Below are 26,259 nucleotides of genomic sequence, written 5' to 3'. Positions count from 1 at the left end.
TCCTACATATTAACTACAATCTGAAATTTCAAATTTTTAGCAGTTGTCGCAGTCGACTTGAGTTGGTTCCAGTAAAAAACGATTAAAATTTGCATATAAGTTTTTCTGTTAGCACTTGTGAAGTATAACATTTCATACAAATTTCAATTAAATTTAAATTGCTAAGAAAACTGTGGCGAACCCAATTCGGCTTCAACCTCCAAATATGCTATAACCTTACCCACAATCAGTTCATTAAGAAGCGCTCCATTCAACGATGAACGCCTACTGTGTTCATTACTGCCATTCTATATTATTGCTTCCATAGAGGCTTTCAAACTTACTTGCTTTTTTACCAATTGAGGCGTGGTGCCAACACTAATGGCAATTAACATTGAAACACAAAAAAAAAAAAGGAAAATGAAATGGATAAAAATGAGCGAAAAACAATTAAAAGAAATTTCTTTTTTTGAATAATTAATCATCATCAGCTACTTTCCTTAACAGGTGTTTACTTTTCCTACTCTACAGGTAGGAGTAGAGTGAGGAATAAGATTATTAAAAAGAAAGCCAATTCAAATTCGAAGTAGCAAGTCAAAGTTTTTTTTTTTCATACTGATGATTATTTAAGTGAATGCCGGGGATGTAAAAATTAAGAGGATTTTTGAGGAATTAAAATTTATGCTGTTGATTCAGTCTGAAGTGAGGCTTAACAAGCTATTATTATGGATATCTGTTGCGTCTTTGTAATATTAAATAAATTTGTGTGTTTGTCCCAAAACACTTTTTGTTGCTGGACATTTATAGTTCTTTCAGTATGTAGGTTGCATGTCTATTATCGTTCTCCTTTTATGTCGCTTATAACTCGATTTATTGCTTACTAGTCACGCAATTTGTCAGAAGTTTTGTGTATTTTTTTGGTATGTATTTGATGTGACAGTTGGCACTTAACTTTTTAATCATCTTTTTATTAGATTGTTTGACACTTGTTTGATTGAAATTGTTGCTGGTACAACGCCGAAGCTTTTGGAATTGGGATTCATTGTTTGGAATGCAATAGGATTAGATCAGTTTGTAATTAAGGTATAACACAGTATAAGATTTGGTCATTTGATTAAGCAATCCTTGATAACTCAGTTGTAACAACTTTTGGGTCTTGTTCTGTAGACTATGGGTTCGAATCCCAAATTGATTTATTTGTAATTATTCGTAAAATTTGTTTTTCTCTTTTTTGTATTTTTTAAAATTGTTGAGCATGAATGTTGAAGTCCAAAAATGAAACCAGCATTTATTCTACACATCTACTCGCAGAATCGTTCCTAGTCATTAAAAATTAAGTATCAATCAAAATTACATTTAATTATCCAAATATTCATAAATTTTTAGGTCTTGAAGTGACCTGGATCTTACTAGATCTTAGTTTTTAGATCTGGAACCTACTGGATCTTCAAGTTTTTATAGATCTGGAAGTGACCTGGATCTTGTGTTTTAGATCTCCCAAGTTACCTGGATCCTACCGGATCTCATTATGTGGGCCGGGAAGTAAATTGGATCCTACTGAAACCTCGTTTTGTATATCTGAAAGTGACTTATTAATCAATTAAGTGGGACAAAATTAAGTCCCTCGATCAATAATACAGGACTTTTGTATTTTGATAATCATTAAATTTATTTCAGTTGCTAAATATTCTATTAAACTGAATAGTGACTGACTAAATTAATTCACTGTTGCTTAATTATAGGAAAACATTTATGTGATGAAAAATCAAATTCTGGTGGAACTTCTGAGTCCTTTTTGTGTCCATTTGCAAGCAAATTCATTACGACAAAATTAATTTTAGCAATTTTGAGGATGTCTGTCATCTGTACAAAAGCAATGAAAAGGAGAAAAAATAAGGAAATTAAATTTTATGTTATTTAGTCATCACAAGATATACACAGCGGGTAGAAAATAAATGAGAAATTAAATTTTTGTTTAATTAAAAACAAAATTGGAACTTACTTCAGCGTCAAGATTCGAAATGTGTTCCAAAATTGTTCTAGCTTGATGAAAATGTTTTGCAGCTGATAAGAACAATTCCTCTTGCGTTAATTTAAGTAGCGCCCATTTTTGTGCACAAAAATCATTATATCCAATCGCAGGTGGAGTCGATAATTCAGCAAATGGTGCGAAACGATGCTCATAACGTATTTGTTCAAGATCAAATTCAGCAAGTGGCTGAGGTATTCTATTTGCTTTATGAAATCCAGCAAGTGCTTTATAATAACCACCGCAAACATTTTGTAATGCCTGTGTAAACATCAATTCACGTCCATATGGTTTCATTTTCTTCTTCTTCAATTTCGATTTCTTTTGTCCTTTCGATAGATTCTTGAATTGCTCACTTATGCATTCTTGTTCAAGCAGAAACGAATCAGCACGTGTAAAAGCGGACACAATCCAACCAAATAGAAATTCATACAAGTACCTTATGGATATAAATATTAGAGAAGAATCACATGAAATTTTAATTAAACTTTGTAAGTTTATGAATAGTAACAGAAGATCCACAAATCGCAGGCAACTCACCAAAACACATACAAATATTCATGCACACTATACAGCTCCAATTCCAAACCGGATAATAAAAATAATGACATTGCACGAAGACAATAGTACAAAACCCATGTTCCAAAGCTTGTACGACATGTTCCCACTGATGTTTCGCCATTCAGTTGCTTATCCAAAAATGTATCAACACGTTCGGCCTAGAGACATGAATATAAGATGAAAAAAAAGGATATACATATCTGTTTATAATCTTCCTGTTTTCATACAATAAATATTTCATAACATTACCTCATCTTGCAAGCTTGCAAAATTATCCAAAAGCCTTGCAATCTTATCACGTTGTCGGGCACGATTAAAGCCACAAATTTCAAGGAACATAACGAACGTATGCTCATTGTAGAAGAAGAATGAATCAACACATTCTTTGGCCTGTAGTTATAAATGAGAATCATGTCAAGATATAGGAGATATAAGAGAAATTCTATTTATTTGTTGTGCATTACCTGAGGATTATTGTACAATGGATTTTTCGGCATCAGTACTGCAGGAGCTATGAAAGCTTTTAAAGAATCTTTCAGGACGTCTGTGAGGTTTGTTGCACCAAACACTTTATTTGGAACGGGCAAATATAAAACTTGCAATACACTCCTTGATAATAAACATGAGCCAGACTTTTTACTAAATTCCATAAAAAAGTTTAATGCACTTTGGTAGTTAGTGCAATGTATGATCTTGCATGCTAGCTTAAGGTTTTGTGATAGAATTTCTAAATAATTGTATGTTCCTGATCGCTCCTTAATCTTTGTATAGCGTGGAAAAGTTGGTGGCAATAATCTCTGATTCACCATCGGTGAAAATCCCATCACATTCGGTGTATCATCTGGATTAAGATAGAGAAATTAAATTTTTGGATGACATGGATTAAATAAATCTTGAGATTAAAAATTAAATTTTAGGATTAAAGATAAATCCGAGAATTTTTATCATCCCAAAATCAGCATAAACACAAAAGCTCATCTTACTTTCATCATCCGGCTTGGTTCCTTTCGAAATGGTCTTTTTGATTAATGGAACCAACTCAATAGCATTGGTCAGTAGCTTTGAAATCTCAGACATTTCCATTTCATTAGGTGAAAATGATTTTGTTGGATATAGCAATAAGAGACATTGCAGCATAAGTCGGGTAAATTTCAATCGATTAAATACTGCCATAAGATTCTCATAAGACTCATCTGCTGGATCAGTTGATTTGATTTTCTTTTGGATGTCATTTTCGGACTCCTTCATCATTGCTACTACTTTTTGGTCACTCAAATCATTGCATAAATTGAAATTGTATATTGCTGGTTGGAAGTCTTCTTCCTCGTACACTCTTGCGCTATGGAATTAAGCAGGTTTTAATATTTACATGATATGAAAATTTTATAGGATTTACCTCGTAATAAATTTTCTGATGATTCCAGTAAGCTTTAAAATTCCATTGCAAAAGCACGCTAGATACTTGTCATTAATTACTGTTGTATCGTGAAGATACAGGCATATAAAAACAGTTTGAGCAGGTGAATGTCCTTCAAGCCACGAGACTAAACACGAAAACAGCGAATCATAAATTCCAATAAGCTCGTCACACTGCAGATCTTCCAGCTTTAATTGGCCAGTCTAAAAAATGACATCAATTTAATTTACATTCTTAATAATGCACAACTTATTGTTTACCTTTACAGCTACCTCAAATGTCAGCGGAGCCTTTTCCTTCTCATCAATCATTCCAATATCCATTTTCTTATCCATCATTTCAATGGCTGACATTGCCTCAAACAGACCAAACATCTCATGATGAAGTAGTTCTCCTAATTCAAGCTCTTCCACCTGTTTATAGATCCAGTGCTCAAAAAAGGAAGTAAAATAATTTTGCGAAAACTTACAGAATCAAAAAATTCAGATGTGATGTCTTTCCATTCATAAATCTCTTTTCTCATATCCATTTCTGTGTCCTCTATTACTTCTCCTAGGTTATTATCAGATAGCATTATTAGATTGACTAATTATGCTGTTAAAACTAATTAATTAAGTTTTTTTAGTTTTTTCTCCAATTTAGTCTCTTTCTGATGTTTACTGCTAATATTTTTTGTGATAGTGTTAGTGAAAATCGGTTAAAAGTGACAGATTTGAATTGGGGTGCAACTTCATGTGGAACTTGTTTTGGTCTTCAATCATGTTTTGTGGAATTAATGCTAAGTTTCTTAAGGATTTTATTATGTCAACGAGTTTTTATTAGTATTTTACAGATTCTCTGATTGACATTTATTTCCAGCTAGTCTATAACGTGATATAGAATAACGGTTGTTCATATTTCAAATCCCAGAGCAGAATCAAACAAAATGAACTCGACTGAAAGGAAGTGAACTACTGAACGTATTCATACCATAATACCGGACTCGACCCTACGGCTAATTTGTACATTACGTACTTATGAGTCATAGATCTGGGTAAATTAATTAATGAAACTGAATTAAAATTAAGAGGAAAAGATTAAAAAATCATTCAATAATTTTAACGGATATTTTTTGAAATTTTCAATTTTCCCGCCAATGTGATTACATAAATTTTGAAATTCAAAAAGCCGTTGGAATTTAAGAATTTCAAGTTATTTTGTTAACGTTAAAAAATACAGCACAAATCTTCAATTAGGTGTTTTTCTGTATATTGTAGACAAGGATAATTGCACAAGTAGACATGACATGTCATTGAAATACATCCCATCAGCTAACTCAGTGCAATAAAAGAAAAAATTCATATTTTCAAATCATTTTAATCAAAAATTATAATTCGAGTCAAACTCGTTAATTATCAGCAAATAAAAGTGATTAAACTCGTTCACAACCAGTGAAATTATGCCTTAACATTGTTAATTTAGTGTTTTTTCTAAAAGAAAAAGGAGAAAAAGTTGAAAAAAGAATAAAAATGGATCTAGAAGAAAATGCAAACATCCAAACAATAGAGCAACCAGCAAAGTCGGACGAGAAAATAAAAACGATAGATGATGCACCAAAGCAGGCAGTAAAGCCTGAAAAACCTAAACCAACTTATAAATGTCTCGTTTGTGGCAAATCGTAAGTTTTTAATATTTACGCTTCTGTTTCCCCCCAATTGCCATCATTTTTTTTCTGTGCATGACCTTCAGCTTTTTTCCTCTACTGGATCTTTTGTTTGCTTTAAGAAAATAATTTTGAGATATATTTATTTAAGAAAAAAATGTCGAGTTAATTCCATCTAATTCCTATGCAAAATTTTACATTTACAGATACAGCAAGAAGACATCTCTTTTTACTCATCACAAAACTCATCCTGAACATTGCGTACATTGTGGAGAGAATCGCGGCTCATCTGTTGAAAATATCTATGAACATAATTTAAAGCACATTGATTTAAGACCGTATGTTAAGCTGTTTTTTTTTTGGCATAATCCTATGACATTTTAATTGACAATTTTTCTTGTCTCATTTTAGTTTTGTATGTAAAGTATGCGGTGATTCGTTTTTGAGGAACCAGCAATTTAATGAACATGAGAAATCACATTTAGAGAAAAAACCGGATGAAAAGGATACACCGGTTGTTACAAAGGAGAAAGATAATAAGTATAAGTGCAAAACGTGCCAGTCATCCTTCACAAACTGGAAATTATTCTATAAGCATCAACAGGATTCCGGTCATGTAAACGAAAAATTTCTTTGTGAAATTTGTGGGTCTGAATTTCTGTCTAATCTACTTCTATCACAACATATTCGTCGTCTACACAGAAGAACTGGTGAGTTAGTGTATGGATCTTGTTCATTTTTGGACTAATCAAGCGTTCAGACCTCCTGGAAATTCTAGGATTAATCGCTTGATTTAAATTAATCCTAGGATTAAAAATGTTAATTTCTGTTACTGACGATATTTTACTTTGCAGACGAGACGTTTCCCTGTACATCCTGCTCGAAAGTGTTCGCCTCAAAGCCTAATCTAGACTCCCATATCAAAAAGATGCATCAAAATGATAATACAAAGACGCACCGTTGTGAAACATGCAACAATGTCTTTTCGAGTGCACCAAACCTTAAGCAGCACATAAAAACAGTTCATGAAGTTGAGGTAATTGTCAAATTCTTAAATTTTCTTATTAGACGGTTGTCATGGAAACCTTTTTTGTCTATTTTAGAAAGAATATGAGTGCCAGACATGTAAGAAACCATTTAAAGCAAAAAATCGTCTTACGCGTCACGAGAAGGAAGTTCATATGGTTAGTGGCTATAAACTAATTCTCAATATTCCATTTAATTGATTTTCGTATTTATTAATTAGGGTAAAAATGGCAATCCAGATGAAGTTCGAATGTATAATTGCGATCATTGTCAGAAAAAGTATAAACGCTCATGGCATCAAGCACGACATAATCAAATGAAACATGAAAATTCAAATACCAGTACAGCTACGACGTCATCATCAGCTGAAACGCCGCCAACACCCGAAATTAATGGCAATCTAAACCTTCCAAGTGCTAATACTATAAATAATAATAATAATTCACCTATTAATAACAATAATACAATTGCAAGTAATAATAATTTTAATTATCAACAAGCCATTCATCAGCAAACAGCCACTCATCAATCTCAACATACAATTTCACAAGATATAAGCAATATAGCACAACAACCATCACAATCAGCACAGAATATCATTCCGCAAGCACAGCAGCAGCAGAGCGTATGGAATAATCAGCAACAACAACAACAAGCACAGCCACAAACACATCATCAAATGTCACCTCAACAGCATGCGACAGGACATAATAGTCCGCAAGCACATCACCAAACACATCTAAATTATGGAAATGAAATGATGGATACATCAAAAAGTTATGTGGCGCCACCAATGAATAGTAATGTCAATAATGGTCAATATGTTCATTATGCTGTGAATGAACAACAATACGCGAATAAATATGAAATTCAAAATCCAGCAGCTCAACAAGTGTCATATGATTCATGGGTAAGTGTCTAATTCCTTTAATTAGCACCTATTTATTTAATGACAATGGGAATGTCCCATGATGACCATAAATCATAGTCATAGGATTAAGCTAATAATAGTTAATGCTTATGAGCTTCCTAGCTTGCATCTTGTCGAATCAAAAATGACTTAGGGTTAAATTAATCCAAGGATTTAAATTAAATCCATCTGGATTAATTATCATTAATCTTACAAGATGCATAGCATACTTAAACTATTGCTCAGCATACTTAAACTAATCTTTAAATTCTCAATACTCTTCCTTTAGAATCAACAACAAGCATGGGATTACAATCAGTATCACCATATGCAGCCTGCGACAGATTGGTCAAACTACTACGATCCAAATCAGCAGCATGGAATGTACAATAATACATATAATAATTATAAAACTGATTACAATTGCCTTAATCAACAACAACAACAACCACCTACAACTCATCTTCAAACCCATCAAAATCCAACAGATCCATCAATGTATAATGGTAGTAATTATTATTATTATCCACAAGTACCCGATCCATACATAAATCATCAGCAACAACAAATGTCATCACCCCAACCGGACTATTCACCAAACAATCTGAATCATCAGTCGCATTCGAATTATCCCATGTAAATCCTACCTTTTTCTACAAAGCAAATAAGCAAAAAAAAAAAAAAGTTTAATTAATTTAAGGAACCTTAACGATTAAGTATGAATGAAGAGAATATTTAGTTTTTTTTTTTGTTTTTAAACTTTCGATACAAAAAAATGAATATTAATTTTATTAAATTTTTCCTTATGTTTTGCTTAATATTATAAGAATGAGAAAAAAAAACAAGTTTAAGATGATAAGAGAACAATAAAGAAAAAAAATGAAAATAAATCTAACAAATTTTGTCATATATCCACAATTATTAACTTAATTAATCAGTTGACTGCCATTATTGGAATTTATTTGGTCTGATTGAGTATCAACTTTCCATCAAAAAAGGACTTAAAATTATTGAAACATAAATTTCATAAATAACAAGCAGATCCATACCTGAATTTCATATGCTTACAACTTTTGAGTCTTAAAATTAACATAGAATTATCCACCCATAGTCGTTTTAATTGTATTTTGAGGACGTGTAGTTGATGGTGGTGTCATGTTAACTCGTCTTGGTGCCGCTAAGTTGGAATGGTCATTTCCATCATTTTGTCTCTTTCGAGGTCTTACAGCCTTTGGTTTTGCTACTGGTACATTATCAATAGGCGCACTTGGACTTTTTGATGCTACTCGCTCGGAACTTCGTCTTGACTCGTTATTACTTTGCATACTTGCATTCCGTACCCGGTCGCTGTCTGAAGATGAATCGGGTTGATAAAGAAGTGCTCGAGACCTATGAGGTGATGGTTGTCGAATCCTGTCTGATATAATTGGACTTAGAGGAGGCTGGGTAATCACTTCAGATGGTTCAACAACAATTTCCGGACTGAAGCTTCTGATGATGCTGGGTACAATGTTGATATCTGAAATGCTTCTTGAGGAAGATTGGTTCAATGAGCTTGACTGACTGGAATGAATTGATGAATCATTTTTATATGATCTATTGACTCTTCCTGACTGACTAGCGAGCATTCTAAACATTCTCTCAGCAGGATCTTCAGTAGATCGTGGTTTTGGTCTCTCGATAACAGTTTGAGATGGTGAATTAGAATTACTTCCTTGTCCAGCATTGTCAAATCGTACATTAGGTACATTTTCAAGCATCTCTTGCAGTTTTCGTTTTTTCGCAGCTGCCGGCATTGCTTGTGCAAGTAATTGTCTTACGTTTCTCTGAACATTTCGGTTATTAGGGATTAGCTTCTCGATTTCTCCTGGCAATTTTAATAGCTCAAGATTAATTATTACTTGTTGATTTTCACCTAGTGATGAGCTTAAGGGAGCATCAATAGTACTTCCCATACTTTGACTCTCAATAGGAACGTCTTCTGAATCTCTGATTAGTGACTGTTGTATCATTGAAATAACTCTGGATCTATTTTGCGATTTACTTTTATTTGAACGATAATCATCATTTTTGCTATTTAATTCTCTGTAGCATTTGTCACACACTTCGATTGGCTGTAAATAAAAAAATTGTTATTATTAAATGTAAAGGAACAGCTATTTTAATGATAAAACATACATCATTTTCTGATATTTGCAGAACTTCTGGATAATGTGCGATTAAATATCCTTCAACGTTGACATTACCACGAATATCTCTCAATTCGTTGTCTCCTTGTTGATTTTTACAACGTACACAAGGCTTAATCATCTTTTAATTAACTAAATATATAATTTTTTCTTAGAGCTCAACAATAATAACGAAAAGAAGTTTTTAACGATTTTCAAAACCAGAGCAACTTTCCGTTAATTATGACAAGGAAGTTTTAATCTTTCTGTTTAAATATGTTTAACAATGTTAGCTGCTTGATATGATTATATTGAGGTTAATAGCTAATAAGCTGTTACTTCAGAAAACAAATAATTAAAGTTCATCAAGTGATTACTGAGATCGACAGAAATTTTAATTACGAAAATTATATTACAAATCGATTTTAAAGCGCCAAACAAGTTTTCGAATATTTTTTCGACCGTTGAAGTTTTCAGAACAAAAATACAAATTATGACTAATGATTATGTGATTCATAGGTTAATTTCAATACTACTATAACATTTAAGATTGTTTATCACTGGAATATAGTCATGGCACATAAATTAATGCAAGTATACAACCATAAATCCCTTTCAATACATAACGGTTAAAAATAATTTAAACTGTGAAAATTCGAATTGTGGACAATCGGCCAAATAGCATACAGAAGCATACATTATCATTATCGAAGCTAACAGTCACATCGAAAGTCTCGTCGCAAAGTATCAGGCAGAAAATTTTAATTTCTCGATATAATTAGAGTAATATTCCGAGATGTCGATGTTATCTGCACGTTTGGCTGCTTCCGTAGCCCGTAACCTTCCAAGATCAGCACAACAGGTTAGTAAATTTAATTAATTTTTGCTTTTTTTCATCAAACTCGCTATCTTTGGTGAGATGGAAAAATTGCATAACAATTATTCAATTTTTTTGCTGCAAATACTTGATTTTACTGTCTGGCAATAATTAAAACTCATATAAAAGCTAATTAGAATGAGAATTAAACATTTTAGAACCACTAAATTATAGAAAATATCCAAATAATGAGCATAAAAAAATTCCGACAAGAAAATCATTATGGACGAAAGAAAATTGGAGGAGGAGACAATGGGTCGTGCCTTATATAATCTATTGAAGGTTAACTTTTTAAATTTTTTCTGATTTTTTCCTGCTTTATCGTCCTTAAAACAGGTTGCTCGTGTTATTGTACCAGCCTCACAGATTGCTGCACGTAAAATCCATGTTTCAGCACCAAAAAAAGGAGCTGAAATCAGCTCAATTCTCGAAGAACGTATCATGGGAGCTGCACCAAAAGCCGATTTGGAAGAAACTGGACGTGTCTTGAGCATCGGTGACGGTATTGCTCGTGTTTATGGATTAAAGAACATCCAAGCCGATGAGATGGTTGAATTTTCATCCGGTTTAAAGGTAAAAATCACTTCCAAATTAAATAATTGATTTATGTAATATTTTCTGTAACCATTTTTTTTTTCCTAATTTTTTTTTTCTTTTGATGTTTAGGGTATGGCTCTTAACTTGGAACCTGACAATGTTGGTGTTGTCGTCTTCGGTAATGACAAGCTTATCCGTGAAGGTGATATCGTCAAGCGTACAGGAGCTATCGTTGATGTTCCAGTCGGTGATGAAATTTTGGGACGTGTTGTTGATGCCTTAGGTAATGCCATTGATGGACGTGGTGAAATTAAAACAAAGGGACGTCTCCGTGTCGGAATCAAAGCTCCAGGTATCATTCCTCGTGTTTCTGTCCGTGAACCTATGCAAACAGGTATTAAAGCCGTCGATTCATTGGTACCAATTGGTCGTGGTCAACGTGAATTGATCATTGGAGACAGACAGACTGGAAAAACTGCTTTGGCCATTGATACAATCATCAACCAAAAGCGTTTCAATGACGGTACAGACGAATCAAAGAAATTGTACTGTATTTACGTCGCTATCGGTCAAAAACGTTCCACAGTCGCCCAGATTGTAAAGCGTTTGACTGATGCCGGTGCTATGGAATATACCATCATCGTCTCAGCTACAGCTTCAGATGCTGCTCCATTGCAATACTTGGCACCATACTCTGGTTGCGCTATGGGTGAATATTTCCGTGATAATGGAAAGCACGCTCTCATCATTTATGACGATTTGTCCAAACAAGCTGTCGCTTACCGTCAAATGTCATTGTTGTTGCGTCGTCCACCAGGTCGTGAAGCCTATCCTGGTGATGTCTTCTACTTGCACAGTCGTTTGTTGGAACGTGCAGCTAAAATGTCACCTGCCCATGGTGGCGGATCTTTAACTGCCTTGCCAGTCATTGAAACACAAGCTGGTGATGTATCAGCTTACATTCCAACCAATGTCATCTCAATTACTGACGGACAAATTTTCTTGGAAACTGAATTGTTCTACAAAGGTATTCGTCCAGCTATTAACGTCGGTTTGTCTGTATCACGTGTCGGTTCAGCTGCCCAAACAAGAGCCATGAAACAGGTAAAATTAAGCATATAATAAATAATTTGGATATATAATATTAATCAATAATTGTATTAACAGGTCGCTGGTTCAATGAAATTGGAACTTGCCCAATATCGTGAAGTCGCTGCCTTCGCCCAATTCGGTTCAGATCTTGATGCTGCCACTCAACAACTCTTGAACCGTGGTGTCCGTTTGACTGAATTGTTGAAACAAGGACAATACGTTCCAATGGCCATCGAGGAACAAGTTGCAGTCATCTACTGTGGTGTCCGTGGACATTTAGATAAGATGGAACCATCAAAGATTACAGCATTCGAAAAGGAATTCTTGGCTCATGTTAAGACAAACGAGAAGACATTATTAGGTCAAATTGCATCAGAAGGAAAGATCAGCGAAGAAAATGATGCTAAGCTTAAACAAATTGTCACCAACTTCCTCTCAACATTCACCGGATAAATTATTACGTGCATAGTGCGCATACCTTAAAATTTATCTAAATTTTTTCTTGTTTTTGTCATAATAGTTGATTAAGAAATAATGAGCAACCCGAAAAATTGAATGAACACTCTAAGATTCAATATAAAAAAAATACTTTCAAAAAAAATGTAAGCGGTAGATAATGGATTAAAGCAGAGCAAACTCCTAATTTCCATCAGTCCTTAATAAATGAAAACAACAAAAACTTACTTTAAAAAATCTTAAATTTAAAAAATTGTATTCAAAAAAACACGAAAGGGAATAAGATGAGCATAAGAATATTATAGAAAGTAACACGACATACATATTGTATCATGAAAATTCTCAACATAGGGATTTCAGAGAGCGAAAAACGATAAAACTTTGCGATTTGCATCTTGAAGAAAATAAAATAAAAAAAAAAAATTACAAAAAAAGAAAAATGCTGTGTCTGGACTGTCTTATTTGCTTATGAGATTCTTATTTCATTGTTTTCAGGAAGAATGGATTATAATAAATTAGCGAGATTTGTGGATTCATATAATTTATCTTAGAGGAAGTCAAGCAGATGATTACATATCGGACAGTCAGTAACAACGATAATTTGTGACTGCAACGAATGATGTCTAATTCCTCCTAACAAATAGCATATACAGACATAGTCATTATTATAAAAATCTTCAATTTAGACTCTGTTCTAATTTATCAACTTCCGGTCCATACTAAAGTTGAGGTGAAACAACGAATGAGGAGGATGAGTGGGTGATCAGGAACAACCACTCTAGTATTAAAGAATGCCGAGTTATATCCAGCATAACCCAAACATAATGAAAATTCACTATCTGGATCATTTCCCATCATTAAATGTAATCCCGAACATCACAACATGTCCTGACAGGGAACCGGTATGTCGCCGTATTATCGACAAAACACAATGTTGCTCTTACGTCACAGTGACAGTTGATTTTCACGGTGAAAATTGCGTTTAACTGCAAGGTGCTGCTCGGGAATATTTCCAATTGGACGCTATTTTTAATTCTTATACATATATGCAGTATATAGCACACAAACATTGCATACTGCTTGAAAAAAATAATCGATGCAGTTTTGCAAAAGAACTTTAAAGCTTTTTAGAACCTCACAAATGTTTTTTTTTCTTTATTGATTTAAAATCTGTATTTTACACAAAATGTTTAACGTTTGTACAGCTTAACAGCTACAATTCATCACGTGTTAAAAGATGAAAATCTTTCTCAATAATTTCTTGTATTAAATAATCGCAATGTTCTCTTTTTAATAGGTTTCCATCGTCATCAGCTAATTTATTGACGTAATCGATGAAAGCTTGCTTTGAATTACAGTTATTGTGATGACAGTCGACATTCTGAATCACTAAATCATGTATGCGGTGGATTGTAAATCGTTTCACTAACTTCCAGACTTGAGAACTTTTCAATTTTTGATTGCCACTGCAATTATCGACAGCTAAGGATAAAGAATTGACCTCAATAAGCTTTCAATAAAATTAATTAATTAGTTACGATTGAGTTACCATTGAAAAGAATAATAGAAAACATTAAAATAACTAATTTTCTCATTTTGACTTTAAAGACTTTATCACGAAATTGTGAGCTGATATCTAGGCTGATACAGACACAGACAAGTGTTTTTCGATACATTCCCGATATTTCATCATGCCTGAATACATTTCAATGACGTGTATTGAACTCAATTAATATGTATTAAATCCCCATTTGATTAAAACGTGACATTAATTTATGGATTTTCAAGTTATTCTGGAAATTGTATAAATTTTTTTATGGATTAATTAATTTATGAGCGGTTTCATGCAAATTTTATTCTCCTTAACGCGACCTTAACGTAATTTAGGTGATAAAAATGCATAAAATTTGAATTTTAAATATCTAGAGAAAGATGATGAATGAATATGAGCTGTGAAGAATGTGCAGTCACTATGAAGATGCAATTTTGTATGTCTTAAAATGTAAATCGCCTACTTTATAGGAAATATAAATTATTTGCCAAAATTATAAATCAAAAACTGTTTGAAAAGGACTGGCCTAGAAGCAGATTTATAGCTTGTCAAATAAAATCCTGTCCATTTCTCGGCTCAAAGATTTTGATAGATTTTTCGAAAGTGCTAAGTTTAAATTCTGTTACGAAGAAAGCGATCGGTTTATGGTGGTAATCTCACTCATAACCTCAAAAACTGAGCGATCGGTCTAGATGGGAATCACACCAGTCCAGACAAAATAGAGGATTATAGATTCGAGAAACCAGTAGTGGACATAAGTTAGCATTCCTTTAAAGTCACCTTAGGGTCACATCATAAGTAATTCATATGACACAATACAAGAAGACTATCCTGCGCATGGATAAAATATCAATTGAGGCAATTCATCAAGATTCATATCATTGACTTCTAGACTTTCAAATTTTACTTGAAGCACGTCGTTTAGTTTACTTCTGTTTTTTGGGACATATCTGGTCTGTTGTCTAACTCCTAGGCCATCCGTGGTGAGTATCCTTTTATTTTTCGTGGCATACCTTGATAAGAGTCGACTGAAACCGCAAGTCACATACGGTTCATAGCATTTCCAAACATTTTGGCGGCAAACTAGTGTGTCGAGTTACACAGGTTATCCACTCCTGCCATAAAGTATTCTTGAACTGGCCTTTATATGGCTCGATATCATAAATTTCACTCTGCTAATCCAACACATCAAGACTTCCAGGTTTGATGAACTAAAATTCTCCGATTGTGCAGCTTCCTAGTTCTTCCTATAATATTCTTCTATAATCCTCCACATTCATTCCTGTTATAATCCTCCACATCTACATATGTATTGTAATTCAATACATTTGTAAAATTTGCGACAATGTAAGTCATTTACTACATTATCTTGCGGCATGCGAGTATCAGATGATCTTGAAGCATCCTAACTCATTACTTATACTCTGAAAACCCAATATTATCAATGAGAGATCACCAATCAATCAACGTAATTGACTTATCTTTTTAAACATGATTTTTCTAGTCATTGAAATATAAACAATTAGTACGTTCCATATAAAATTAATTCCAAACTGGACCTTAACCGATTTAAATCGGAATATCTCGAACGTAAATAAAAGTACGAAAATTTCTATATTATTAAACATTAATATTAATAAGAATTTAATTATGACATGAAAGTCGTGTTTTAAACTTTATTAACAGCTCAATTATCAACATTAAAATAATTAAGGCATTAATCAAATCTGCGATTTCCTCAAATAGTTCTTTCCGAAATACCTAATTGTAATAGCTTTTTTTAATAGATTAATTAAATCAAAATAGTTATCAAATACCATTGAAAGCTATAATTAGCAGGTGTGCTTCACTACGGATATTGTTTTTTTTTTCGCGTACCGCTTCTGTTATATTTACAATCAATCAGCTGTCGCATGGTTTGTAACCTTGACTTAACACTTTATTGTTTATGCGAAAAAGAAGTTTTAAGTTGTGTCCAGTGTTGTTGATTCGGATGTCTGGTTTGACACAAGATTTCATGGTGAGACATAGATTGGGTCTAGACATGATTGATAATATTATCCCTGAGTGGACAACTTGATTTACTGTCTACTTAAAAACTAGAACAGCGGTCGACTAATGGCATTTTTTCCGGAACTTTCCAAAGAAAATGTCATTAGTCAATCGCAGGTCTAGCTATTAGCCTGACAATATGTCAGGTTGTGTCACTCGGGATCAGAAATAGTCTATGACCAAGTTAGGCACAGCATAATCCCATATAAATAAACAAAATCTCAGTTAACCTAGGTAAATAGTAGGAAGATTTGGAAATGGCAATTGTCTGGGAGTCTAAAGGATCAAGATAATCATTACGATCTGGGATTTGAAGGCTTCCTGCCAGATCTTTCTAGGTTGTAGCCCATAGACCTCCTAATCAAAAACACAAAGAAGATGTTAGATAGGGACAACATCTTAACCCAGGTAAGAAGCCGTTCACTCATTACGATCCTGGGTTGAGTGGAACTGGTTAAGTTGTTTAAACAATGGAAATTCCGATAATTCCCAAGTCCATTGCTGACAAGAGTCACCATTCTATAAAGAAATAAGCAAACATTTCCTAACCGGCTAATACAACCCGAATTCCAATTGACTTATTTATTTGTCACATGTGTCTAACTCGTGCAAATACAAAGCCTTTCAGCAACGCTGCATTTAACAATCAATTGGATATGATAGCAAAAAAAAAAAAAAAAAGATTTCAACATTGTTGTGTTGATTCATTCAAGGCTTTTTCCGAAATAAACCCCCACTACACACAAATGGCTTTTTATATTGGCAGTAAAACAACTTCTTACAATTAATACTGTTATAGACCATGCTGTTAGTGTTCTGTTTCTTAAAGCTATACAGTCTTGTCTAGATTTGTTCATAATAGACTGATCGGCTGTAATTATACTATACTAGTTAGACACATTTATACTCTACATTGATTCATAGCTCTAGCATATCGGACATTAGTAATCTAGTAAAAAAAAAAAATCGCAACTTGTTTCACATCAAAACTATATTCATAATATAGTGTTAGTTTATTCTTCATAGATATAAAAGCATTTGCAGCTTGCAAGAGCAAATTTAGTCTATATTTTTATTTTTACAACGTCGGATTTAGTTTTCCGCAAATTGTGCGCCGATCGCTTAATTAGAAAACTTATTTCTATTTCATTCGTTTTTAGGGGTTGCATATATTGTGTACTTTGTGATTTATTCTCTAAAAAAAAAGTCATTTCCTCCATTCATTCCTTCAAAGTCATTTGGGCGATGAGCTTAGTATAAGTTTCGCTGACAAAACGTGAAATCTTACAATTTGTGGATAGAAATTTGATGTTGATACAAACAAACAAAATCCTATAGACTCCTAGTGCAAAAAAAGTTATAAATAATAGTGAAAAGATGCCTTTTAATAATATAACAGACGAGGAGCAATCAGAAATAGTGATGACGACCAAAAGTAATAATAGCAGTGAAAAGCAAATTCATGAGGATCTAAATAGTGGCAACAGTTCATCGGGTGTATCGGAAGATGAAGAACACGATTACGATAATACAATTGTGAATAAAATTAAGTCAGTGCAAAATTTGAAAATGTCTGGTGCTGAAAGTGACAGATTGTTATCATTGCCGAGCAAGACTCATGAGAAGTTTCTTCGTACTTTATTTGATAATGTTTTGGATAAAGCTATTTTTGATGGAACAAAACGTGATAATAAGGTGCTTGAGTGGACAGATCCAGAAGAGCTTCAGAAAAAGCTCAATATGGACTTGAAAGATGAGCCTGATTCCGATGAAACTCTGTTAAAATTAGCCAACGATACAATCAAATATTCAGTCAAGACAGGACATCCATACTTTGTAAATCAACTCTTCTCATGTGTCGATCCATACGGATTTGCTGGACAACTTATTACAGATGCACTTAATCCAAGTGTATATACCTATGAAGTATCTCCAGTTTTCATTCTGATGGAAGAAGTCGTACTTAAGGAAATGAGAAAAATTGTTGGATATAAAAATGGTGAAGGTGATGGAATCTTCTGTCCAGGTGGATCAGCAGCCAATGGATATTCAATTTCATGTGCTCGATACCATGCATGTCCTGACATAAAGGTAAGATAGGAAAATTCCCAAAAAGCATTCCTGCCAAAATTTAATGAAACTGAAAGTCTGTAAGATGAATGAATGCATTTTAAGCACATTTGCCAAAAATAAAGTCACAAAGCTGACACGAGAGCTTGCATCTGTGTACGAATGACAAATGTCCACAGTGCAATTATTTTTAGGTTGCAATTTTTTTTCTTCTTAAAACAAAAGCGGAAGCATGCTTGCTGTTCGACTAAGCATAAAGATGTTTCACACTGCTTCCACCTGCACATTTTAAGTCTCTGAGAAAAGAAAAAGTATACAAAATAACGCGGAAATTAGACAAATTAATAATTTCCTTATTGCCTTGACGAGTGTGTCTCTCAAAAAAAAAAAAAGCTATAAAAGTCGTTATGCATTAATGTGACAAATTCGATCTACGTGCCGAGAATGTTTTGATATGATTTTCTATACCATGCTCAATATTCTTTGTATTGCCCCAGTCTCTTTCGTAAATGTAATTGCTTCACAGTGAATAAAAAGTTGCCAATTACAGTTCAAAAAGGCCGCAAGCTAGCCGTAAACGTTTACAAATCACGTTTATTGACATTTGATCGTATTCTTGACAGTATATTAGGATTAATTGCCGATTAAAATTAATATGCGGTTGTTTTGACTGCTAGATATTAGCTGTTTAGCGAAGCTGTTTCGGAAGTTAACACTTCTTCAAATTTTGGAAAGTTGACAATGTGAGATTAAGGATCTTATACAGTGTTAGATATTCTCTGGCGCTTACTTTTACCGGTTATCAGATAGCCGAATAGCACAAATCGGTTAATCGATTCATAATCCGGGACCAGGCTGACGTGACTCCAATATGCGCCGACGTGACTTCGTGCTAAATTCGGAAAGATCCGAGAGTCACGTCAGCCTGGCTCAGATTTTTGATCGATTGCTCGATAGGTGCTACTCGGAAAGGAGTCATTGAATGGCTTTCAACAAGTACATTCACCTTCATGCAAGCCTAACTCTACTATAGTTATCTGTGTCTTTGTCAAATCTACACTTTTTGGAGTTTAGACTATTCTAATACATAGGAGTAGATTGATCCCTGGTGAGAATCGAACCGACGTACTCACAATAGAATGATACAGATATCTGGTCTCTCGTCTAACCACTCGACCATAAAGGCGTTACTCTCGCATTAACAGATACGCCTTTATATGGCTCGATACCTCAGATTCCATCGATAGCTCAGACACCATGACGACTAATCCAATTACACACAGCACATTATTCATGGAATTTTTTTAATGACTATCCGCCTCGTACCAATATATGACAATTTTCATTACAAAGAAACAAGTGATTAACATTCTAATATGTAATTATTCAATCAATCAAGCTGCTACGTGTAGCTGAACACTTGTCAAATCTTGTAAACTTGTAAATCTTGGATATAAGCAGACAAAGACTTTTCTTGGACAAAGAACTTACATTACATTAATAAATCTAGAAATATAGCATGTCAGATCAACTGTCTAATCTTATAAATTATGATTTACAGGCTAAAGGGTTACACAACTTGCCGCGACTTGTCTTATTTACATCAGCCGACGCACATTATTCAGTGAAAAAGTTGGCATCATTTATGGGAATCGGAACTGATAATGTGTATTTAATCAGAACAGACGAGTGCGGCAAAATGGATATGAGTCATTTAGGTAAGTGCTAAACAATGCAAAAAACTTCAAGATCACCAAAATTTCATTGACTTGATACTTTTTTAGAAAGCGAAATTTTACGTGCAAAAGAAGAAAATGCATTGCCATTCATGGTTTCTGCAACGGCTGGTAATTATTGAAAGGAATTTCGCAAAAATTTCATGCTTTTATTGACAATTAACTTTAATCTCAGGTACAACTGTGTTAGGAGCTTTTGATCCACTCGAAAAAGTTGCAGATTTGTGTGAGAAATACAAATTATGGATGCACGTTGATGCTGCATGGGGTGGTGGAGCTCTTATATCTCAAAAATACAAAAAACTTTTAAAAGGCATTGAAAGGTACGTAAAATTAAATTTTATTTCAGTCAATCAAGTTCAAGTCTAAAAGTGCAATAATTAACAAAAAGATTAATGACCATAAGAACGTGCTTAATACTGCTTTCAATGACGTTATGTGCAATTGTTAAATAATATGCTTTTTATTTCCATGCACACCTGTTTGGTATAAATCTTTTTTAATATTTTGCTATTTACTTCAAAACCAGATCGGACTCAGTAACATGGAATCCCCATAAAATGTTGGCATGTCCACAACAATGCTCTACATTCCTTTGCCGTCATGAAGGTATTTTATCAGAATGTCATTCATCGAATGCAGCATACTTGTTCCAGAAAGATAAATTTTATGACACAAAATACGATACTGGTGATAAGCACATACAATGTGGACGACGTGCTGATGTTTACAAGTTCTGGTATATGTGGCGTGCAAAGGGAACAAAAGGATTTGAGAAGCATGTAGATCAGATCTTTGAGAAGGCAGAATATTTCACAGAGATTATTAGGAATAGAGAAGGATTTGAACTTATTGCCGAGCCTGAATGCACAAACATTTGCTTCTGGTATATTCCAAAGAAATTAAGAAATCTTCCACGTGACGATAATTTCAATCAAGAATTACATAAAATAGCACCAAAGGTTAAAGAGAGAATGATGAAAGAAGGCAGCATGATGATCACATATCAACCACTTAATTCTAAACCAAACTTCTTCCGTCTCGTCTTGCAAGATTCATCACTTACTAAGCAAGACATGATGCATTTTGTTGATATTATTGAGACATACAGTGAGGAGCTTTAAAGAGAAATTTTGCACTTTTTATGTATGTATATCAGGCATATCGTAATAAACCTGAAAAATTATTTAAGCAACACTTCATATAACTCGGAAGCAATATCGTCTATTGCGAAAAAAAAAAGATAAACATTAATGAGGAATTCAATGACATACATAAAAAGAAGTTACTATGTATGGACTTGAACTTGAAAAAAAAAAAATTATAAAACTCTATTTATGTAATTTATATCGAAAACTAGAATTTATTTAGATTAATGCTTCAACCGGGGCTTCAACATTGATAAGTCAACCAGGAAGCATTCTTTAAGTTTGAGTGATTGTTTTATAGATATTTTAGAGCTTGAAGTTGACTCGAATTTTATATGGAGTCGAATCGACTTTTTCATACAAAATCCAAGTTGGCTTTGAACTCTGAGATGTATCAAAGAAGTATGCACTTTATTGATAACCTAAATATGTATTGGCACACAAATTAAGAGCCTATAAAGCGTTCTCAACCTGCACATATGCATAGTCATGGAGAGTTTACTATAGAAGTACCCTAATGTATCTAGAATAGATGCTTGGTAATATTGCAATACCTACCCGAATAGCACAGATTTATCGAAAATTCGACTCAAAGTCGGCGTGACTCTGACTAGGTACCGGAACGATCCAAAGTTGGTGTGACTCTGACTTGGTACCGGAATGACCTAAAGTCGGTGTGACTCTAACTTGGTACCGGAACGACCCAAAGTCGGCGTATCTCTGACTAGGTACCGGTAGGATCCGAAGTCGGGGTGACAATGACTTGATGCCGGAACCAATTCAAATCTGGTACCATGCCAGAGTCACTATTCACAGCTATTCGGGCGAGTACTTCATGAGTGTACTTTCTGTATCAATATAACTTTTCAAGTAGATCACAACGGAATCAAGTCTTATTCAATACCATGACTTACATCCTTACGACCAGCATAGTGTATTCAAATTTAAAGAATGTCCACCCAACCCAAAATTCAAAAACTGTAAATTTTTTAATCTGTAAAAAAACTGAATAAAACACACAAAAATATTATTTTTTAAAGGGAAAATTCTTCCGATCCTTTTATTATTGTTCTGAGTCGTTGGAATTCATTTGTGTCGAATTGGAAGAACTATAAATTGGTAATAAATTATTATTTTTTTATTTTGATAAAAACATTTCATTTAAATAATAAAGAAGTTAAATTCAGTGAGAAATGATAATTATCGGGGATAAAAAAAAAATGATTTATGGCTTCTTCGTCGACCACACTAATTCAGTGATAAGGATTGCCTTTGATAAAGGATTATTTAACTATATTTTATGTACAGGAATAATTTACAGTAACTTTCAGGATTAATGTGATTTGTTGGATAATATTTTTAGGAAGGACATGGACAATTTTGGAAGTTTTTTCGTTGAATGCCACCATTTTTTTTTGAGCTGCTTTTATTGTTCAAAACCACATTTCTCTTGAGCACTCTATTGTCCATTATTGCTCAACATTCTCAATATGCACTGTCCACACATTTCACTAGTAATCGTTCTTAGCAAACACAACAACAACTTTTAATATTTATTTTTTTTGGATGCTTCTTGATGATTTTTTTTAGAGAGAAAAAATATCACAACCGCAATTATCTTCGATATTGTCTCTATTATTATTTTTTGCACATTTCTATTGAAATATTTTTGAGTCTATTTTGCTGATAATCTGACGTAAGACAAGATATAACAACGAAATAATACGACATCGAGGGGATATTACGACCTCAATTCTTTTACACTAATTGTTCATAAATAAGTTCATTCATATGTTTTCTAGGGCATAAGCAAATGCACTAATATTAATCACTAATCTCTCCGTTCCTCCGTTATTATTATTTTTTTCAAAAATTCTAAAGCGCCGATACCGCATTCATGCTTGTTTTACAATCAACAATTTTCTTATCGTCACCATTAACAAATGTAATTCCTAGCGACATCAACCATTCCACGCATGTTATGAGATCACTAAATGCCAATGTTTCTTTAATAAACTCGCTGCTTATGTTTGGTCGATAGCTAAATATTTAATGAAATAAAGAGTTAAATTTTGGAAATTTTTATCATAAAATAAAAAATAATTAATCAATTTTTTAAAAAATTAAGGAAAAAACCATAATAAAATAGGGGTAAAAGATTTCACTGAAAAAGAATTAATTAGTTAATAATTTTCATGCAAATCTTTTTTTTGTGTTGGATGTCCCTCATACTAGCCCCATTCACCATTAATAAATTTTATACTTAATAATTCAATAAGATGTGAAACTTTTTTAAAACACTCAATAACATACACTTTGATAATCCAATTCTTCAATGCTAATTTCCGTTCACGCTCGACAAACCAATCGATTATGAATCCACTCATTTTCGGTGATTTCTTATAAAGTTGGAAGAATCTCGAGTAGTTATTAAGAGCCCAAACTGAACGCAGTTTTAATGCATGTGCTATACATTCATTATTCCTCTCCTCAACTGACAGTGACTTTAGAATTGATGACATATCTGTGTATAAATAAGATTAATTAATCAACAGCTGTATATATTGTTACAAAGTGCTACAAACTTACCAAGAGTATTCTTTGTGAATATGTAGTACAAAACTCGATATGCCAAAAATTCTAATTGATTTTCACCGCCAATTTCATTGTAGAGCATTTTGAGTTGAGTTTGGCACTGATTGAACTCCTCGTGATCTCCTTTCTCCATTGCAATTCTATTAAAAGTATACAAAATGTCAATAAAATCGACATTTTCAAAACAAAATTGTATTCATACCTAGCATGTGTCTCATAGACTTTTATGGTGAATTCATCTCGGATACCTTGAACTGTCAGATCTTGTCTTATCGATTTGAGTTGATCGCAGGCATAATAATAATCCTGTTTCTCTTTCCACTTGTTTTGAACATTTGTTAATGAGTATTGAAGCACATCTGTTGGACGAACTTCCGATGCATCTGGTGCTTTTGTGAGACGTAAAAATGACTTTTCTAGGTCTCTACAGGTGCCAACAATGTGCAAATTCATAAAGTCTATCGAATCATCGACGGAATCGTCAATAACTGGATTAAAGAATGACGGCATTGATAGTCGTTTCTTATTAAATGATGAAGTTGCTGTTGGTGCTGCTTTTGCCTTAACATTGAACCTATCGGCTCTCTTTTTAAGTCGTTCTGTATCTGCTGAATCAACAAAACCTCCAACTTGATTTGCACCAAACTTACTGTAGAATGCAGACTGTTTTTCCTTCTTTGCCTTCTTTTTACTAGCTTTTGAAGCTGGTTTAATGCTATTTGTGTATTTATCTTCATAATCATCATCTTCATCACTACGTCTCTTCTTAATTGGACTGTTACTTCTTGATCGTGAGCTTGACGATGATCGACGCTTTTTTAATGACTTTCCAAAACGATCATCAGATGATGGTCTTTTAGATGAACTCGGCGATGACTGATGTTGGTATTTAGCTAATTGTCCTGGAACTACATTTTTATTTTTATTTAATATGCTATTCGCAGGCTTTTGGGGAGACGCTTGCTGCTGTAAACGATCACTATGAAGCACAGGCATGGGTTCTTTGTCCCAATCTTTTGTGAAAAGTTCACCACGATTTGCTGCCATTGTAATTTTACCCTTTAAGCTAATTTCACACATATCCTTATCAATTGGAGTTGTGCATTTCATGTAGCAACGAGCAACGTAATTATATAAAGATTGTGGCCATTCCATTGCGGGTTTTTCACCAGTTTGACTGGAATCATTCGAGTTCGAATCGTTGTTTTTCGCTGTATCATTATTAATTTGATTTGACGAAAAATCTTGAGACTGATTAGTCAGTCCCGATAATGGAGATGTGGGAACTGGCGGTGGTGGATTTGCATAATTAAGTGGAGGCGGTAATGGTGGTTGCATTGAGTTACTGTTACTATTATTATTATATCCATTATCCTCATAATTATTATTACTATTATTGTTATTATTCTTATTTTTATTCTTCTTTTTATTTTTACGCTTTTTTGCATTCGAGTTTTGGAAAGCATTCATCATATTTTGATTAGGCTTGTTGTTCATGAATGAATTGTTCATCATATTATTATTATTTTGATGTTGTTGTTGTTGTTGTCGCATTAATGGATTTACTTTCGTACCTTGCTTATTTATATTAAATCGTATTGGTTTATTAAATAAACTATTTGGCGATTGATTATTAAAATTAGGTGGACGAAAGAAGCCACCAGCATCCGACATTTGCTGCATTTGCATTCTACTTTGTGCATATTGTTGTATATGATTCATATAAGGTGGCGGAGACGCGAAATTAGGAGGTGGTTGTGAGAAGTGGTGGCCGAAATTTTGGCCCATTAATGGTGGAATTTTCGGCTCCGAATGAGCCTCAGATTTATCTGAATCCATCACTGATTATTTTTTTAACTTCCGGAAATCACTTTTTTTTACTCTTTTCGACGAAATAACTTACCTAAAAGTCAGTTAAAATGAGAAGAAAAGAAAAGGCATTACAACTCTGACATTTAAATTAATTATATCGTATATGTGCCAAGAAATTCGATATAACAAAGACGTCATTGAAAATTTTACCCACACAGAATGTGAAAATTTTCAATCGAATTTTTCTCACCTTTCTTGATATTTTCCTGCACAAACTTGTACAAATTTCAATTGTTTATGTTCTTAATTACACAATTAAGGATAATTAACTTGTTAATAATCACTTTAAATTGTTCAATTTAATTTATTAAAATCTTTTTTTACTCTTTTCTTGGGAACGTTTAGTTTCTAAATTGGCGTGCGTTCAGTTTTTGAGAAAATTTTCAATTCAAAAAGTTTTTGACCGTTGGAAACTTTTAATTTTTTTTACTTACTTATCATGTTTCATCACAGAGTTTCAATCATATACTAAGAGATTATTCTGAAAGTTAGCTAATTTATTAATTAATTTACAGGTAAATAAGCATAATTGTGGTAAAC

General features: G+C 33.4%; 6 protein-coding genes across 6 annotated transcripts; 3 read left to right on the top strand and 3 right to left on the bottom strand.

The window, feature by feature from the left end:
- Nucleotides 1–1,659: 1,659 nt before the first annotated feature.
- Nucleotides 1,660–4,659, bottom strand: Naa35 (N-alpha-acetyltransferase 35). The gene is made up of 9 exons (XM_070641129.1): nt 4,456–4,659; nt 4,247–4,399; nt 3,966–4,189; nt 3,553–3,908; nt 3,034–3,410; nt 2,819–2,959; nt 2,549–2,727; nt 1,982–2,447; nt 1,660–1,842 (listed from the first exon to the last, which is right to left on the bottom strand). The coding sequence occupies exons 1-9, from the start codon at nt 4,558–4,560 to the stop codon at nt 1,702–1,704; spliced, it is 2,142 nt and encodes a 713-aa protein (XP_070497230.1). The 5' UTR covers nt 4,561–4,659; the 3' UTR covers nt 1,660–1,701.
- Nucleotides 4,660–5,288: 629 nt separating this feature from the next.
- LOC139091195 (zinc finger protein 62 homolog) lies at nt 5,289–8,423 on the top strand. The gene is made up of 7 exons (XM_070641137.1): nt 5,289–5,643; nt 5,835–5,966; nt 6,040–6,338; nt 6,483–6,664; nt 6,732–6,812; nt 6,875–7,564; nt 7,854–8,423. The coding sequence occupies exons 1-7, from the start codon at nt 5,495–5,497 to the stop codon at nt 8,202–8,204; spliced, it is 1,884 nt and encodes a 627-aa protein (XP_070497238.1). The 5' UTR covers nt 5,289–5,494; the 3' UTR covers nt 8,205–8,423.
- LOC139091196 (uncharacterized) lies at nt 8,403–9,936 on the bottom strand. Its single transcript, XM_070641138.1, has 2 exons — nt 9,743–9,936; nt 8,403–9,678 (listed from the first exon to the last, which is right to left on the bottom strand). Exons 1-2 carry the CDS (start codon nt 9,872–9,874, stop codon nt 8,662–8,664), a joined length of 1,149 nt encoding a protein of 382 aa, XP_070497239.1. The 5' UTR covers nt 9,875–9,936; the 3' UTR covers nt 8,403–8,661.
- A 496-nt stretch (nt 9,937–10,432) lies between these two features.
- blw (ATP synthase subunit alpha blw, mitochondrial) lies at nt 10,433–13,134 on the top strand. Its single transcript, XM_070641127.1, has 4 exons — nt 10,433–10,594; nt 10,946–11,182; nt 11,276–12,250; nt 12,314–13,134. The coding sequence occupies exons 1-4, from the start codon at nt 10,529–10,531 to the stop codon at nt 12,689–12,691; spliced, it is 1,656 nt and encodes a 551-aa protein (XP_070497228.1). The 5' UTR covers nt 10,433–10,528; the 3' UTR covers nt 12,692–13,134.
- Nucleotides 13,135–17,381: 4,247 nt separating this feature from the next.
- b (glutamate decarboxylase-like protein black) lies at nt 17,382–21,588 on the top strand. The gene is made up of 5 exons (XM_070641130.1): nt 17,382–18,389; nt 19,930–20,086; nt 20,153–20,215; nt 20,280–20,427; nt 20,634–21,588. Exons 1-5 carry the CDS (start codon nt 17,676–17,678, stop codon nt 21,226–21,228), a joined length of 1,677 nt encoding a protein of 558 aa, XP_070497231.1. The 5' UTR covers nt 17,382–17,675; the 3' UTR covers nt 21,229–21,588.
- Nucleotides 21,589–22,283: 695 nt separating this feature from the next.
- LOC139091190 (leukocyte receptor cluster member 8 homolog) lies at nt 22,284–26,071 on the bottom strand. Its single transcript, XM_070641131.1, has 5 exons — nt 25,910–26,071; nt 24,050–25,750; nt 23,842–23,987; nt 23,566–23,776; nt 22,284–23,293 (listed from the first exon to the last, which is right to left on the bottom strand). The coding sequence occupies exons 2-5, from the start codon at nt 25,684–25,686 to the stop codon at nt 23,128–23,130; spliced, it is 2,160 nt and encodes a 719-aa protein (XP_070497232.1). The 5' UTR covers nt 25,687–25,750; nt 25,910–26,071; the 3' UTR covers nt 22,284–23,127.
- Nucleotides 26,072–26,259: the final 188 nt, after the last annotated feature.

The sequence above is a fragment of the Chironomus tepperi genome, unplaced genomic scaffold (genome assembly GCF_022539635.2).
Source record: "Chironomus tepperi strain 1889 unplaced genomic scaffold, CSIRO-AGI_Ctep_v1 contig_240, whole genome shotgun sequence".
Classification (NCBI taxonomy): domain Eukaryota; kingdom Metazoa; phylum Arthropoda; class Insecta; order Diptera; family Chironomidae; genus Chironomus; species Chironomus tepperi.
The sequence above is the reverse complement of the archived record's forward strand: the minus strand, read 5'-3'. Positions and strand labels throughout refer to the sequence as shown.